Here is a 15231-nt window from a genome sequence, read left to right on the forward strand (position 1 = left end):
GGGTGGCAAAAGGAAGGGGAAAGGTAGCAAATATTTTCAAGCACATAATACTGTCAAAGTTCGCAAAGAAATATCTGGTTTGGCAAGCCATCTGTACCTGTGGCTTGAAAAGCAGCATTTTCATAGCTTCCGGGACTGTCAACCAAGAAATTTACGGAAAAAGTGTTTGAATAAACGTCTGCTGCCTTTCCTGAAGAAGCACGGTTGTTCCGTACTGTTTTGGCCGGATTTGGCATCTTGCCATTACGGTAAAAAGGCCATGGAGTGGTACGCCGCCAACAACGTGCAGGTGGTTCCTAAGGACAAGAACCCTCCCAACACGCCAGAGCTCCGCCCAATTGAGAAATACTGGGCTATTGTCAAGCGGAACCTAAAGAAGACCAAAAAACTGCTAAGGACGAGCAGCAGTTCAAGGCAAACTGGCTTTCTGCGGCGAAGAAGGTGGACAAGGTGGCTGTACAAAATCTGATGGCAGGTGTCAAGCGTGAGGCCCGGCAATTCGGATTTGGAAAAGCGAAAGCCGAACTGAATATTTTTCCTGAATTTTATACTAATTGAACTTGAAAAAGAAATTTAATTTGATTTTTTAAATAAACGATTTCACCGATTTACACGCGTTTTCCCTTGACCAAATTTTGACCGTATCACCCTTTAAAGTAGCTTTTTTCCCTATCTAACAACATACGAATAACTAAATCAAGCTGATTAGATTGTGGCTGTCAGCGAATGAAGCAATCAAAGATCAGTTTGATTTTTGCAACTCTTTCTTTGTGCTAGTTGAAAGAATTCACATTTACCCGTTCTCGAATGTTTTTTTTTGTGGTTCTTAATCATTTCGTTTTGTGTGAAGGTATGTTTTCAATTTATTAATTTTCGGACGCAAATAACTGAAGAGTACTAAATACGCATAAAATGTATGCAATTGCGATACATATATTGCATTTATTTTTTTGTACAAAAAATCTACATTATGGTGTACCACAATAAAGTACCTGCACATTTTATGAATTTGTGCTTAATGTGTTTTTTAATAAATTCGCAAATATATCCGAAATTATGGGTTTCTTATTTTTTCGCTGATAGTTGCGTGCGATCGTCCTCATATTTGGCATACGGGCTTACTTTGGTTCCGAGACGATCCTTATTGGTTTTTGGTAAACATCAGTTCAGATTTAGATATAGCTGCCATATATATTTATTTTCAATTTGGTCATAATTGTCGTTTCCGAACCGAACTTCTTCAAATTTCGTACAGTCCAATACAACTTGCCAAAAATCAGTCAAATCGTTCAGATTTAGATATAGCTCCCTTATACATATTTCGCCCTATATGTCACCAGCGGCCAGAGTTTCACCTTGATTTGCTTAAAATTTTGTACAAATAGTATATCTGATGGCATCGTCAAGTGTGTCAAGTGTGATTGAAATCTGTTCAGACTTTGATATAGCTCCCATATATATCTTATGCCCGATATAGATTCATATGTCCCCCTGAGGCCTAAGTTTAATTCCGATTTACATGGAATGCACTGAGAGTAGAATTGCCATTTTAGCCAAATATAGTTCAAATCGATTCAGATTTAGATATAGCTCCCATATGTACTCCAGATTTGGGGAAATAAGGAAGCAAATTTCATAGTTTATACCCATTTATACGATTTGTCCAAATAATGTCTCAAAACCATATATCCCATATAATTTTACTAAAATTTTGTTACGTCCCAGGACGTTAACCAAATTTAAATTTTATGTCTAGAGATTTTTTGGAAGTGAAAAATATTTTGTCCAAATCGGTTAAGATTTAAACATATGTTTATCGGAATATAAACCTTTATATAGCTCCCAAAAAATTTGAAGGATTTGAAACAATTTCGGTCCAAAAAGTGGTGAAGGGTATAAATAATATAGAGGTGTGGACGTGACACGAAATTGTCGTGAATCACGAAAAATTTCGTGAGTCACGCTGATGGCAACGGCGTGAGTGTGCTTGATCGTAATTAACAAACCAAAAGTCGTGCCTGAGCGTGAGTCACGAAAATAATTTCTTCGTGAGTGTGCGTGAGTAACGAATTTCGGAAAAATACGCTCACGAAAAAATCCCGCCTTCGGCCATAAAACGCTTACGAGATGAATTCATTTACAATTTTAATGACACCTGGAATGTTACGAGTTTAAATAACGCTTTCGATTTTAATCATGCTCATGTTTGCAAACACGTCACTAAGATAAATTAGCCATAAAACAATTCGTGAGTCACGACATTTTTCGCGAGTCACCATATTTTTCGTGAGTCACGAAATTTCGTTCGTGAGTGTGCGTGAGTACAACTTTTCTTTTTGTGAGTGTGCGTGAACGTAAGTTCTACCAGACAATATCGTGCGTGATTGTGCGTGAGTAAGATTTCCCTCGTGAGTGTGCGTGAATATTACTCACGTGCACACCTCTAGTATAAAACAAGTAAGGAAAGTCTAAAGTCGGGCGGGGCCGACTATATTATACCCTGCACCACTCTGTAGATCTAAATTTTCGATACCATATCACATCCGTCAAATGTGTTGGGGGCTATATATAAAGGTTTGTCCCAAATACATACATTTACGTATCACTCGATCTGGACAGAATTTGATAGACTTCTACAAAATTTATAGACTCAAAATTTATGTCTGCTAATGCACTAGGATGGAACACAATGTTACTAAAAAAATATGGGAAACATTTAAATCTGAAGCAATTTTAAGGAAACTTCTCAAAAATTTATTTATGATTTATCGCTCGATATATATGTATTAGAAGTTTAGGAAAATTAGAGTCATTTTTACACCTTTTCGACTAAGAAGTGGCGATTTTACAAGGAAAATATTGGTATTTTGACCATTTTTGTCGAAATCAGAAAAACATATATATGGGAGCTATATCTAAATCTGAACCGATTTCAACCAAATTTAGTACAGACAGTTGAAATGTTAATTCTACTTCTTGTGCAAAATTTCAAGTAAATCGGAGTAAAAGATTGGCCTCTGTGGTCATATAAGTGTCAATCGGGCGAACGATATATATGGGAGCTATATCTAAATCTGAACCTATTTCAATCAAATTTGGCACACATGACTATATTACTAATTGTACTCCTAGTGCAAAATTTCAACCAAATTGGGCCAAAACTCTGGCTTCTGGAGCCATATAAGACTATATCGAACGAAAAATATATATGGAAGCTATATCTTTATCTGAACCGATTTCAATCAAATTTGGCACACATGACTATACTACCAGCTGTACTCCTTGTGCAAAATTTCAAGCTAATCGGGATAAACTCTGGCTTCTGGGTCAATATAAGTGCATATCGGGCGAAAGATATATATGGGAGTTATATCTAATTCTGAACCGATTTCAACCAAATTTTGCACACTTGACTATGATACTAATTGTACTCCTAGTGTAAAATTTCAACCAAATTCGGCCAAAAATCTGGCTTCTGGGGCCATATAAGTCCATATCGGGCGAAAGATATATATGGGAGCTATATCTAAATCTGAATCGATTTCAATCAAATTTTGCACACTTGACTATACGAGTAAGTGTTATGTTTGTACAAAATTTCAAGCAAATCGGTATAAAACTCTCGCTGCTGAGTCCATATTAGAGCATATCGGGCGAAAGATATATATGGGAGCTATATCTAAATCTGAACCGATTTCTTCCAAAATCAATAGGATTCTATTCTGACTCAAATTAGGAACATGTGCCAAATTTGAAGGCGATTGGACTTAAATTGCGACCTAGACTTTGATCACAAACATGTGTTCACAGGCAGACGGACGGATAGACGGACAGACGGACAGACGGACATGGTTATATCGACTCAGGGACCCACCCTGAGCATTATTGCCAAAGACACCATGTGTCTATCTCGTCTCCTTCTGGGTGTTACAAACATATGCACTAACTTATAATACCCTGTTCCACAGTGTGGCGCAGGGTATAAAAAGTTCATATCGGTTCGTAGTTATTTGTAGACTATATATACCGGTAAATAACTGAATTATATGGTACAAGTATTTAATTTGCCTTTTTATATTCACCATAGGATGGGGGGTATATTAACTTTGTCATTCCGTTTGTAACACATCGAAATATTGCTCTTACACCCCATAAAGTATATATATTCTGGGTCGTGGTGAAATTCCGAGTCGATCTTAGCACGTCCGTCCGTCTGATGAAATCACGCTAATTTCCGAACGAAACAAGCTATCGACGTGAAACTTGGCACAAGTAGTTGTTATTCATGTAGGTCGGATGGTATTGAAAATGGGCCATATCGGACCACCTTTACGTATAACCCCCATATAAACCGACGCTCAGATTTGGCTCGCAGAACCTCTTGGAGGAGCAAAATTCATCCGATCCGGCTGAAATTTGATACATTTTGTTAGTATACAGTCTCTAACAACCATGCAAAAATTGGTCCACATCGGTCCATAATTATATATAGCCCCCATATAAACCGATCCCCAGTTTTGGCTTGCGGAGCCTCTAAGAGAAGCAAATTTCATCCGATCCGGCTGAAATTTGGTAGATGGTGTTAGTATATGGTCTCTAACAACCATACAAAAATTGGTTCAAATCGGCACATAATTAAATATAGCCCCCATATAAACCGATCCCCAGATTTGGCTTGCGGAGCCTCTAGGAGAAGCAAATTTCATCCGATCCGGCTGAAATTTGGTAGATGGTGTTAGTATATGGACTCTAACAACCATGCAAGAATTGGTCCATATCGGTCCATAACTATATGTAGCTCTCATATAAACCGATCTCCAGATTTGACCTCCGGAGCCCCTTGGAAGAGCAAAATTCACCCGATCCGGTTGAAATTTGGTACGTGGTGTTAGTATATGGTCTCTAACAACCATGCAAAAATTGGTCCATACCGGTCTTAATTATATATAACCCCCATTTAAACCGATCCGCAGATTTGACCTCCGGTGCTCTTGGAGGAGCCACATTCATCCGATCCGGTTGAAATTTGGTACATTGGGCTAGTACATGGCCGCTAACTACCATGCCAAAATTGGTCCGTATCGGTCTATAGTTATATATAGCCGATCCCCAAAAATAATCTACCACAATTTTATTTCTATAGAAAATTTTGTCAAAATTTTATTATTATAGAAAATTTTGTCAACATTTTATTACTATACAAAATTTTGCCAACATTTTATTTCTATAGAACATTTTGTCTAGATTTTATTTCTGTAGAAAATTTTGTCAAAATTTTATTGCTATAGAAAAAGAAAGTAGTTTTAAGATACCTTGCCATCAGCAAGTGTTACCGCAACCCAATTACTTCGATTGTGGATGACAGTCTTTAGTACAAGTTTCTATGCAATCCATGGTGGAGGGTACATAAGATTCGGCCTGGCCGAACTTACGGCCGTATATACTTGTTTTGTCTAATATATACCACGTGTGGACTAACTTTTAGAATTTAGAAGACGATGTTAAGAAGTTTTAAGACACCTTGCCATCGGTAAGTAATTCCACAACCCAAGTAAATCGATTGTGGATGACAGTCTTTAGTAGAAGTTTCTGTGCAATCCATGATGGAGGGTACAAAAGATTCGGCCTGGCCGAACTTATGGTTTATTAGATTATTTTTATTTTATTTATTGATTTCGTAAAGCTACTACAATAAAGTCTTAAATCTTATAATTGGAAGTACCCTCTTGTCGTATTCCAAATGTTATATGCAACAAAAATAAAAATGTATAAATTATATTTAGAAGATATTAACATAATATAATAAATAAAGGATAACATAAAAAGTGAAAAAATTTACATACAACAAAATTTTTTAATTAAAAACAATATATATTATTTTCTTGAAGTAAATATTTTAAATATTTCTTTTTTGAACAAATTAGTATTGCGTATAGTTTGTAATCGTGATGGTAAGGAAGAGATCTAACAATTTATGAATTCCGTGTTTGGAAAATTTTTGGGAGCACTACTCATAAAATAAGTGAATTTTTTTTGTGTGTATGTGTTGGTCAATAAAAAAAGTCACCATCTGCCTTCATCTAAAACTTAATTTGATTGTGCACTGAAAAAAATATTGTCGTGAGGTCAAAGATTTCATGTCTTTAAAATACGAATACAAATTTTGCTTAGCATAGAAGACGCATTTCTCTAAAATAAAGTTATTTTCCTTGTCCAAAAGTCGATAAACTTTTCAATGAAGTCGTATTGTCCTTATAATTAAGTTATTTGACTTAAAAATGGGTATCTTAACATGAAAGAAAAAATTTATAGGCTAAGGTCAACTTGACTTTAATAATTCAGAAAAATTCTTTAAACTTAATGAAATTGTCTTTAAATTTGTTGTCTTTTTGCATCTTTACTAGAAAGCAAAAAATCGTTCAAATATAGGACATGTTAACTTGCCGTTAACTCGTTTTTAAAGGACTTTGATAGCATATGAAGAAAAAAAGCTGAGAAAGCGAAAAATTAAAATTTGCTTCCTAGAAGCAAGTACACAAAACCTAAATTTAAAAGAGAATTGTGTCTTAAAAGTATCCTTACTTGTATTCTCCGCTTCTTTGGCTCGGAATCAATACCAAATTTTTTAAAGTAAAGACAAAATCTTTGGAACCGAGTATGCTTTTTTTTCAGTGTGGATACTACATGGACATAGTACGCACAATCTAGTTTACTAACCTCAGTTTGAATTAAAATACCAAAACAATAGAATTTCAGCCACTTGTCACCCGAAGCTAAAATACAACAAAACTCTAAATAAACACCCACACATACTATACCAATTGAAGTTTATACCTCAAGAGCTTAGATAAACATAGACGAGATGGATAGCTTTTTCGTTCAGAGAATCACTATAGAGAAACCACAAAAATTCAAACAATTAAAATACTGGACTCTGTGCCATGAAATATTGCAACCACACAAAATTCATAGACCCACATCAATGCCATACCATGACTAAGTGGGTTTTGCCTGGGCGGACATTGATACTTTGAACGCTTGGCGCTTTGGCATGCCTTGGGGCTACTTGAATGTGGGTTCAATGGAGTATTGATTTGATTTGATGCGTTTATTAAATGGCTATTAGAAAATATTTGAACATCAAACATCATATTATGGAGTTTCATGCTGGCAGGAAAATTGACAAATTAACGAGTAAGAGAGACAGAGAGAGAAAGCGATTTAGAGGTAGAGAGAGATTTGCCTTGGTGGTCTCTAGTTTTCCCTAAATTGTTTATCTAACATGGCCAATTTACAGTCGATGATTTTCCCAAAGCGTCAACTAACATATAACATAAAATCTATTATATGTGCATAGGTATGTGTCAGTGTGTGTGTGTGTCTGTTTGTATGTTTGTGTCTCTTGATATCAGATGCCATTTTGGGTAATTGTGTGGAAATTATTCAAACACCTTCATCGAAACTATTATCGTCTATCTCCGCCAACATCATATTTGTTTGATTGCATTTAGTTTCCAATTAGATTCACTTGTCTACATTCGGTGGCAATAATTATCGTTATCTAGCATGGTAAATTAGCCACAGGAAATGAACATGGAAGAGATTTTATTGAACCATGTCAACTATTAATTAAGGCCATGTTGGCTACAGTATTCAAATGTTGAACAACCACAATTAGTTATCTTTCTATCCCTATAAGTATTTTGGTGTATGTAAAATTTTGTTTTTTTGTTGTTGGAAATGTCGTATACATTCCATGACATTTCAATTTGTTACGGAATTTATTTGACATCGTTTTCAATGGTCAAATACATTTAATTTGGGTTTAACCTGTGTACAAATATTATGATTAGTCCATTAGTCCATTTTGGTAAGGCTATGGGCTATAGACTTAGGCACATAGTTAATTAAGGCTAAATAGATATTCGGTCCATTGTGATAACACCAATAAAAACAAGTAAATACAACCGAAAGTTTGGCAAAGCCAAATCTTATGTACCCTCCACCAAACTTCTACTAAGGACTGTCATTCACAATCGAACTATGTTACTTGGGTTGTGGTAACAGTTACCGATGGCAAGGTACTTCTTTACATTGTCTTCTATATTCAGCGTTGCCAGAATTGTTTCACCAAAAACCGCTAGATTTGCCAAAAAAAAGCAAACAAAAGCTAAAAAATTTAAAAAAATAGCTGGAAACAAGTATATACGGCCGTAAGTTCGGCCAGGCCGAATCTTATGTACCCTCCACCATGGATTGCGTAGGAACTTCTACTAAAGGCTGTCATCCACAATCGAATTACTTGGGTTGCGATAACATTTGCCGATGGCAAGGTATCGTAAAACTTTTTAACACTGTCTTCTAAATTGTAAGTTAGCCCATACGGGGTATATATTAAACAAAAAAAGGCCGATTAAATACGTATATAATATAGTTTGACAAAATTTTCTATAGAAATGAAAACTTGACAATATTTTCTATAGAAATAAAATTTTGACAAAATTTTCTATAGAAATAAAAACTTGACAAAATTTTGTATAGAAATAAAATGTTGACAAAATTTTCTATGGAAGTCAAATGTTGACAAAACTTTGTATAGAAATAAAATGTTGGCAAAATTTTCCACAGAAATAAATTTTTTACAAAATTTTCTATAAAAATAAAATTTTGACAAAACTTTCTATGGAAATAAAATTTTGACAAACATTTCTATAGAAATAAACGTTTGACAAAACTTTCTATAGAAATGAAATTTTGACACAACTTTCTATAGTAATAAAATTTGACAAAATTTTCTATGGAAATAAAGTTTTGGTAGATTATTTTTGGCGATATGGACCAATTTTTGTGTAATAAGTCATCGGCTATATATAACTAAAGACCGATATTGACCAATTTTTACATGGCTGTTAGAGGCCATATATTGACAAAATGTACCAAATTTCAACCGCATCGGATGACTTTTGCTATATATAATTATGGACCGATATGGACCAATTTTTGCATGGTTGTTAGATACCATATACTAACACCATGTACCAAATTTCAACTGGATCGGATGAATTTCGCTCCTCCAAGAGGCTCCTGAGGTCAAATCTGGGGATCGGTTTATATGGGAGCTATATATAATTATGAACCGATATGGACCAATTTTTGCATGGTTGTTAGAGACTATATACTAACACCACGTACTAAATTTCAATTGGATCGGATGAATTTTGCTCCTCCAAGAGGCTCCGGAGTTCAAATCTGGGGATCGGTTTATATGGGAGCTATATATAATTATGAACCGATATGGACCAATTTTTGCATGGTTGTTAGAGGCCATATACTAACATCAGGTACCAAATTTCAACAGGATCGGATGAATTTTTCCCCTCCAAGAGGCTCCGGAGGTCAAATCTGGGGATCGGTTTATATGGGGGCTATATATAATTATGGACCGATATGGACCAATTTTTGCATGGTTGTTGGAGACCGTATACTAACATCAGGGACCACATTTCCACCGGATCGGATGAATTTTTCCCCTCCAAGAGGCTCCGGAGGTCAAATCTGGGGATCGGTTTATATGGGGGCTATATATAATTATGGACCGACATGGACCAATTTTTGCATGGGTGTTAGAGACCGTATACTAAGACTACGTACTAAATTTCAACCGGATCGGATGAATTTTGCTCCTCCAAGAGGCTCCGGAGGTCAAATCTGGGGATCGGTTTATATGGCAGCTATATATAATTATGGACCGATATGGACCAATTTTTGCATGGTTGTTAGAGGCCGTATACTAACATCAGGTACCAAATTTCAACCGGATCGGATGAATTTTGCTGCTCCGGGAGGCTCCCCAAGCCAAATTTGGGGATCGGTTTATATGGGGGCTATACGTAAACGTGGTCCGATATGGCCGATTTTCAATACCATCCGACCTACATCAATAACAACTACTTGTGCCAAGTTTCAAGTCGATATCTTGTTTCGTTCGGAAGTTAGCGTGATTTCCACAGACGGACGGACAGCCGGACAGACGGACGGACGGACGGACATTCTTAGATCGACTCAGAATTTCACCACGACCCAGAATATATATACTTTATGGGGTCTTAGAGCAATATTTCGATGTGTTACAAACGGAATGACAAAGTTAATATACCCCCATCCTATGGTGGAGGGTATAAAAAGGCTAAATTTTTTTTGTATCAAAAGTTATATGTTTGATTGAAATTTAGCAAACTTAAACGCTTTATTTCACTTGAATTTCATATTATTTTAATGGTATTAATTTTAGTTCTACTTCTGTGAGACTATAACAATATTTAAATCATATTAGCTCTGTTTGGGTACTCGATACATTTTGATTACAATCACAAATTTTTACTGGTAACAGGTTGGCTGATAAGTCCCCGGTCTAACAAAGAAAAACAGATTTTTTTGTTGTCAAAATTCGTTTTTATTATTCAACATAGTTCCCTTCAAGAGCGATACAACGATTATAACCAAAGATTATAGAAGAGGAAGATGGGAGATTGGCTACTGAGCACATCAAACCATTTACCACATTAGTTTAATACTCGAACCAATCGCGTATACGACAAGTATTGACATAGCATTAAAATGCAAATAAAAATAAATTAAGAGCACGAACTAAATTTCCATAAAGGGGAAAATGTAATTTTCTTTGTTGTTGCCTAAAATTTAACATTGTTTCATTAGGAAAATTACATTTTTCATTTAAAAAATAAAAACTAAAAACAACTAAAAGATTACAAACATGTATTAAACTAATCTGGTAAATGCAACATTTGGTATGACGCAGGCCAATCTCCCATCTTCCTCTTTTATTATCTTTGATTATAACGACCTTCCAATTTTTTCCCTGCGAGCATCCTTTTGAGGTCTGAGAACGAGAAAAAGTTGCTGGGGCCAGATCTGGAGAATACGGTGGGTGGGGAAGCAATTCGAAGCCCAATTCATGAATTTTTTCCATCGTTCTCAATGACTTGTGGCACGGTGCGTTGTCTTGGTGAAATAACACTTTTTTATACCCACCACCATAGAATGGTGACGGGGATATAATAAGTTTGTCATTCCGTATGTAACACATCGAAATATCGATTTCCGACTATATAAAGTATATATATTCGTGATCAGGGAGAAATTCTAAGACGATATAACGATGTCCGTCTGTCCGTCTGTCTGTCTGTCTGCCTGTCTGTCTGTTGTAATCACGCTACAGTCTTCAATAATGAAGCAATTTTGCACAAACTCGTCTTTTGTCTGCAGGCAGGTCAAGTTCGAAGATGGGCTATATCGGTCCAGGGTTTGATATAGTCCCCATATAAACCGACCTCCCGATTTGGGGTCTTGGGCTTATAGAAATCGTAGTTTTTATCCAATTTGCCTGAAATTTGAAATCTAGAGGTATTTTATGACCATAAAGAGGTGTGCCAAAAATGGTGAGTATCGGTCCATGTTTTGGTATAGCCCCCATATAGACCGATCTCCCTATTTTACTTCTTGGGCTTATAGAAACCGCAGTTTTTATTCAATTTACATGAAATTGGAAATCTAGAGGTATTGTAGGACCACAAATACGTGTGCCAAAAATTGTGAGTATCGGTCCATGTTTTGGTATAGCCCCCATATAGACCGATCTCCCGATTTTACTTCTTGGGCTTATAGAAACCGCAGTTTTTATTCAATTTACCTGAAATTGGAAATCTAGAGGTATTGTAGGACCACAAATACGTGTGCCAAAAATTGTGAGTATCGGTCCATGTTTTGGTATAGCCCCCATATAGACCGATCTCCCGATTTTACTTCTTGGGCTTATAGAACCGTAGATTTTACCCAATTTGTCTGAAATTGGAAATCTAGAGGTATTTTAGGACCATAAAGAGGTGTGCCGAAAATGGTGAGTATCGGTCCATATTTTGGTATAGCCCACATATAGACCGATTTCCCGATTTTACTTCTTGTAATGGCCTCTGTTTTTTGGGATGCGTATGGAATAATTTTTATCGATTATCTTGAGAAGGGACAAACCATCAACAGTGACTATTATATGGTGTTATTGGGGCGTTTGAAGGTCGAAATCTCGGCAAAACGGCGTATCGGTCCATGTTTTGGTATGGTCCCCATATAAAACGACTTCCCGATTTGGGGTCTTGGGCTTATAGAAACCGTAGTTTTTATCCAATTTGTCTGAAATTGGAAATCTAGAGGTATTGTAGGACCACAAATACGTGTGCCAAAAATTGTGAGTATCGGTCCATGTTTTGGTATAGCCCCCATATAGACCGATCTCCCGATTTTACTTCTTGGGCTTCTAGAATCCGAAGTTTTTATCATATTTGCCTGAAATTGGAAATCTAGAGGTATTTTCGGGTCATAAAGAGGTGTGCCGAAAACGAAAACGACGATCTCCCGATTTAACTCTTTCGGTTTCTAGAAACCGTAGTTTTTATCCGATTTGCCTGAAATTGTAAATATTCTGGTGTTTTAGGCTCACAAAAACGTGTATCGGATTAAGTTTTTATCGGTCCATTTGGTAATGTCTCCATATAGACCGACTTCACTTCTTCAGGGTGTAGAAGGCGCACTGATCATGAAAATTGCTTGAATGTAAAATTTCCAGATTTTACTTCTACAGATTTAAGATTTCAAATCAAGACGTTATTTTATAATTTTCTTGCACACTTACAAGAGATGTTAATGATTCCTCTAAAACTCAAACAAAAATGGTTCTTATAAATCCAGAATCTGATATAGTCTTCATAGGTGAAATCTTTAAATTTATCTTCGAGAAGTGTCCTCAAGTCCTCAAGTCCTCCTGAAATTTCACAGGAAACCCTAATATTTGGTTCATGGTGGTGGGTATTTAAGATTCGGCCCGGCCGAACTTACTGCTGTATATACTTGTTCTTCTTCATATGGGGCCGTTTTGCCGCGATTTCGACCTTCAAACGCTCTAATAACGCCATATAGTTGTCACTGTTGATGGTTTTTCCCTTCTCAAGATAATCGATAAAAATTATTACATGCGCATCCCAAAAAACAGAGGCCATTACTTCGCCAGCGGACTTTTGAGTCTTTCCACGCTTCGGAGACGGTTCACCGGTCGCTTTCCACTCAGGCGACTGTCGATTGGACTCAGGCGTGTAGTGATTGGACTGAGGAGTCATCCATTGTCACATATCGACGGAAAAACTCGGGTGTATTACGAGTGAACAGCTGCAAACACCGCTCAGAGTCATCAACACGTTGTTGTTTTTGGTCAAATGTGAGCTCGCGCGCCACCCATTTTGCACAGAGCTTCCGCATATCCAAATATTGATGAGTGATATGACCAACACGTTCCTTTGATATCTTTAAGGCATCTGCTATCTCCATCAACTTCATTTTACGGTCATTCAAAATCATTTTGTGGATTTTTTGATGTTTTCGTCGGTAACCACCCCTTTCGGGCGTCCATTGCGTTCACCGTCCTCCGTGTTCATTTCACCACGCTTGAATTTTGCATACCAATCAATTATTGTTGATTTCCCTGGGGCAGAGTCCGGAAACTCATTATCAAGCCAAGTTTTTGCTTCCACCGTATTTTTTTCTTCAGAAAACAGTATTTTATCAAAACACGAAATTCCTTTTTTTTCATTTTTTTCACAATAACAAAAATTGCTTCACAAAAGACTCTCTATAATATGCATTTAATACTAGCGACGCCATCTATGTGTCACACCGGGGACTTATCAGCCAACCTGTTATATATATATGTTCTTCAAGTTTAGGCAAATATATTTTAATTATATTGATATTAAATCTGCGGGCGCAAAAAGGCAAAGACTAGCATCACTCTCCGAAGGGTAATGCAAACCATGTGGCCCATTAAAAATGACAATCTGTATGTATTGACACCATTGGCATTGGCATTTTCGAAGACATTGTTTGTCCCTGTTACGAGAATTTAAATGGAAATATTTGTTAAATTTTTGAAATATGTTCTGACGATGTAATAAAATCAAATCAAACAAAAACATGAATGTTCACTTCAAAGTTTTCCCAAAGACGTTTTTTTTCTCCTTCCCCTCACGCACCATGCTTTCCATGGAACAATAAGTCAGACATTTATTTGGACAATAGGTTTACTTACTGTTTTTCCCTGCAAATCGTTGACTCGACAATGCAGGTAGACTCTTGCCCCCAGTTGGGTGCTAACATTCACCGTTGTATAGGGATCAGCAAAAAATGGAAATGGTTCGTGGGTGGTTGTTTCAGTCACTTCGAGCTCTTCATCCTCTGGCGTATCGGTGAAGGGCGATGAAAATTCTTGCCAGAAATTTTTTGGAAATGTATCAAAAGGATCTCCAGCTCGAGGCCTTTTCACTGGAATGACAAATAGATGGCACACAATTAAATTTCAAATGATTTCAATGGAGTCCTTCATGGAATTGGGTGTCTCGTTATGGCCAGCAGGCCAATAGAATGTATCGCATGTGTTTATAAGTTTCTCTTTTTGAAATTCAGTTGGCTTCACTTACAGGGTGTTGAAGATGAGGCAAAATGTTGGATCGCTGAATAGACTATTGCAAGTATCCAAATGTTCTTCGATTCCATATCTGTAATGGAAAATAGAAATTAACAATGAATTAAAGATTTTTTTTCACATGCTTTCTATATAAACAACAATTAAGGATAAAATAAATTATTGTATTAGTTTTTCATTGTTAGATGTGTATGTACGCCACAAGTAGAACGAAATTTTAGACAAAGTTTTCTTAGGACACTGAAAATTCAATAAAAACAAGTATATACAGCACTAAGTTCGGCCGGGCCGAATCTTAAATACCCACCACCATGAACCAAATATTCGGGTTTCCTTTTAAATTTCAGGAGGACGTGAGGACACTTCCCGAAGATAAATTTAAAGATTTCACCTATGAAGACTATATCAGATTCTGGATTTATAAGAACCATTTTTGTTTGAGTTTTAGAGGAATCATTAACATCTCCTGTAAGTGTGCAAGAAAATTATAAAATAACGTCTCGATTTGAAATCTTAAATCTGGGGAATTTTACATTGATTTTCATGATCAGTGCGCCTTCTACACCCTCAAGAAGTGAAGTCGGTCTATATGGAGGCATTAACAATGGACCGATAAAAACTTAATCCGATACACGTTTTTGTGAGCCTAAAATACCAGAATATTTACAATTTCAGGCAAATCAGAT

The 15231-nt window shown here is 36.4% G+C and overlaps 1 protein-coding gene across 1 annotated transcript in view; it reads right to left on the bottom strand.

The window, feature by feature from the left end:
• Positions 1–14706, bottom strand: part of dpr14 (defective proboscis extension response 14) — a 206463-nt gene extending 191757 nt beyond the window's left edge. The window contains exons 1-2 of the mRNA XM_075300973.1: positions 14541–14706; positions 14153–14385 (exon numbers count right to left, since the gene is read on the bottom strand). Of these exons, the coding sequence (XP_075157088.1) occupies positions 14153–14385; positions 14541–14616 (309 nt within the window). The 5' untranslated portion in view covers positions 14617–14706. The remainder of the gene's footprint in view (positions 1–14152; positions 14386–14540) is intronic.
• Positions 14707–15231: the final 525 nt, after the last annotated feature.

Source organism: Haematobia irritans, chromosome 3 (genome assembly GCF_050003625.1).
Source record: "Haematobia irritans isolate KBUSLIRL chromosome 3, ASM5000362v1, whole genome shotgun sequence".
Taxonomy (NCBI): Eukaryota; Metazoa; Arthropoda; class Insecta; order Diptera; family Muscidae; genus Haematobia; species Haematobia irritans.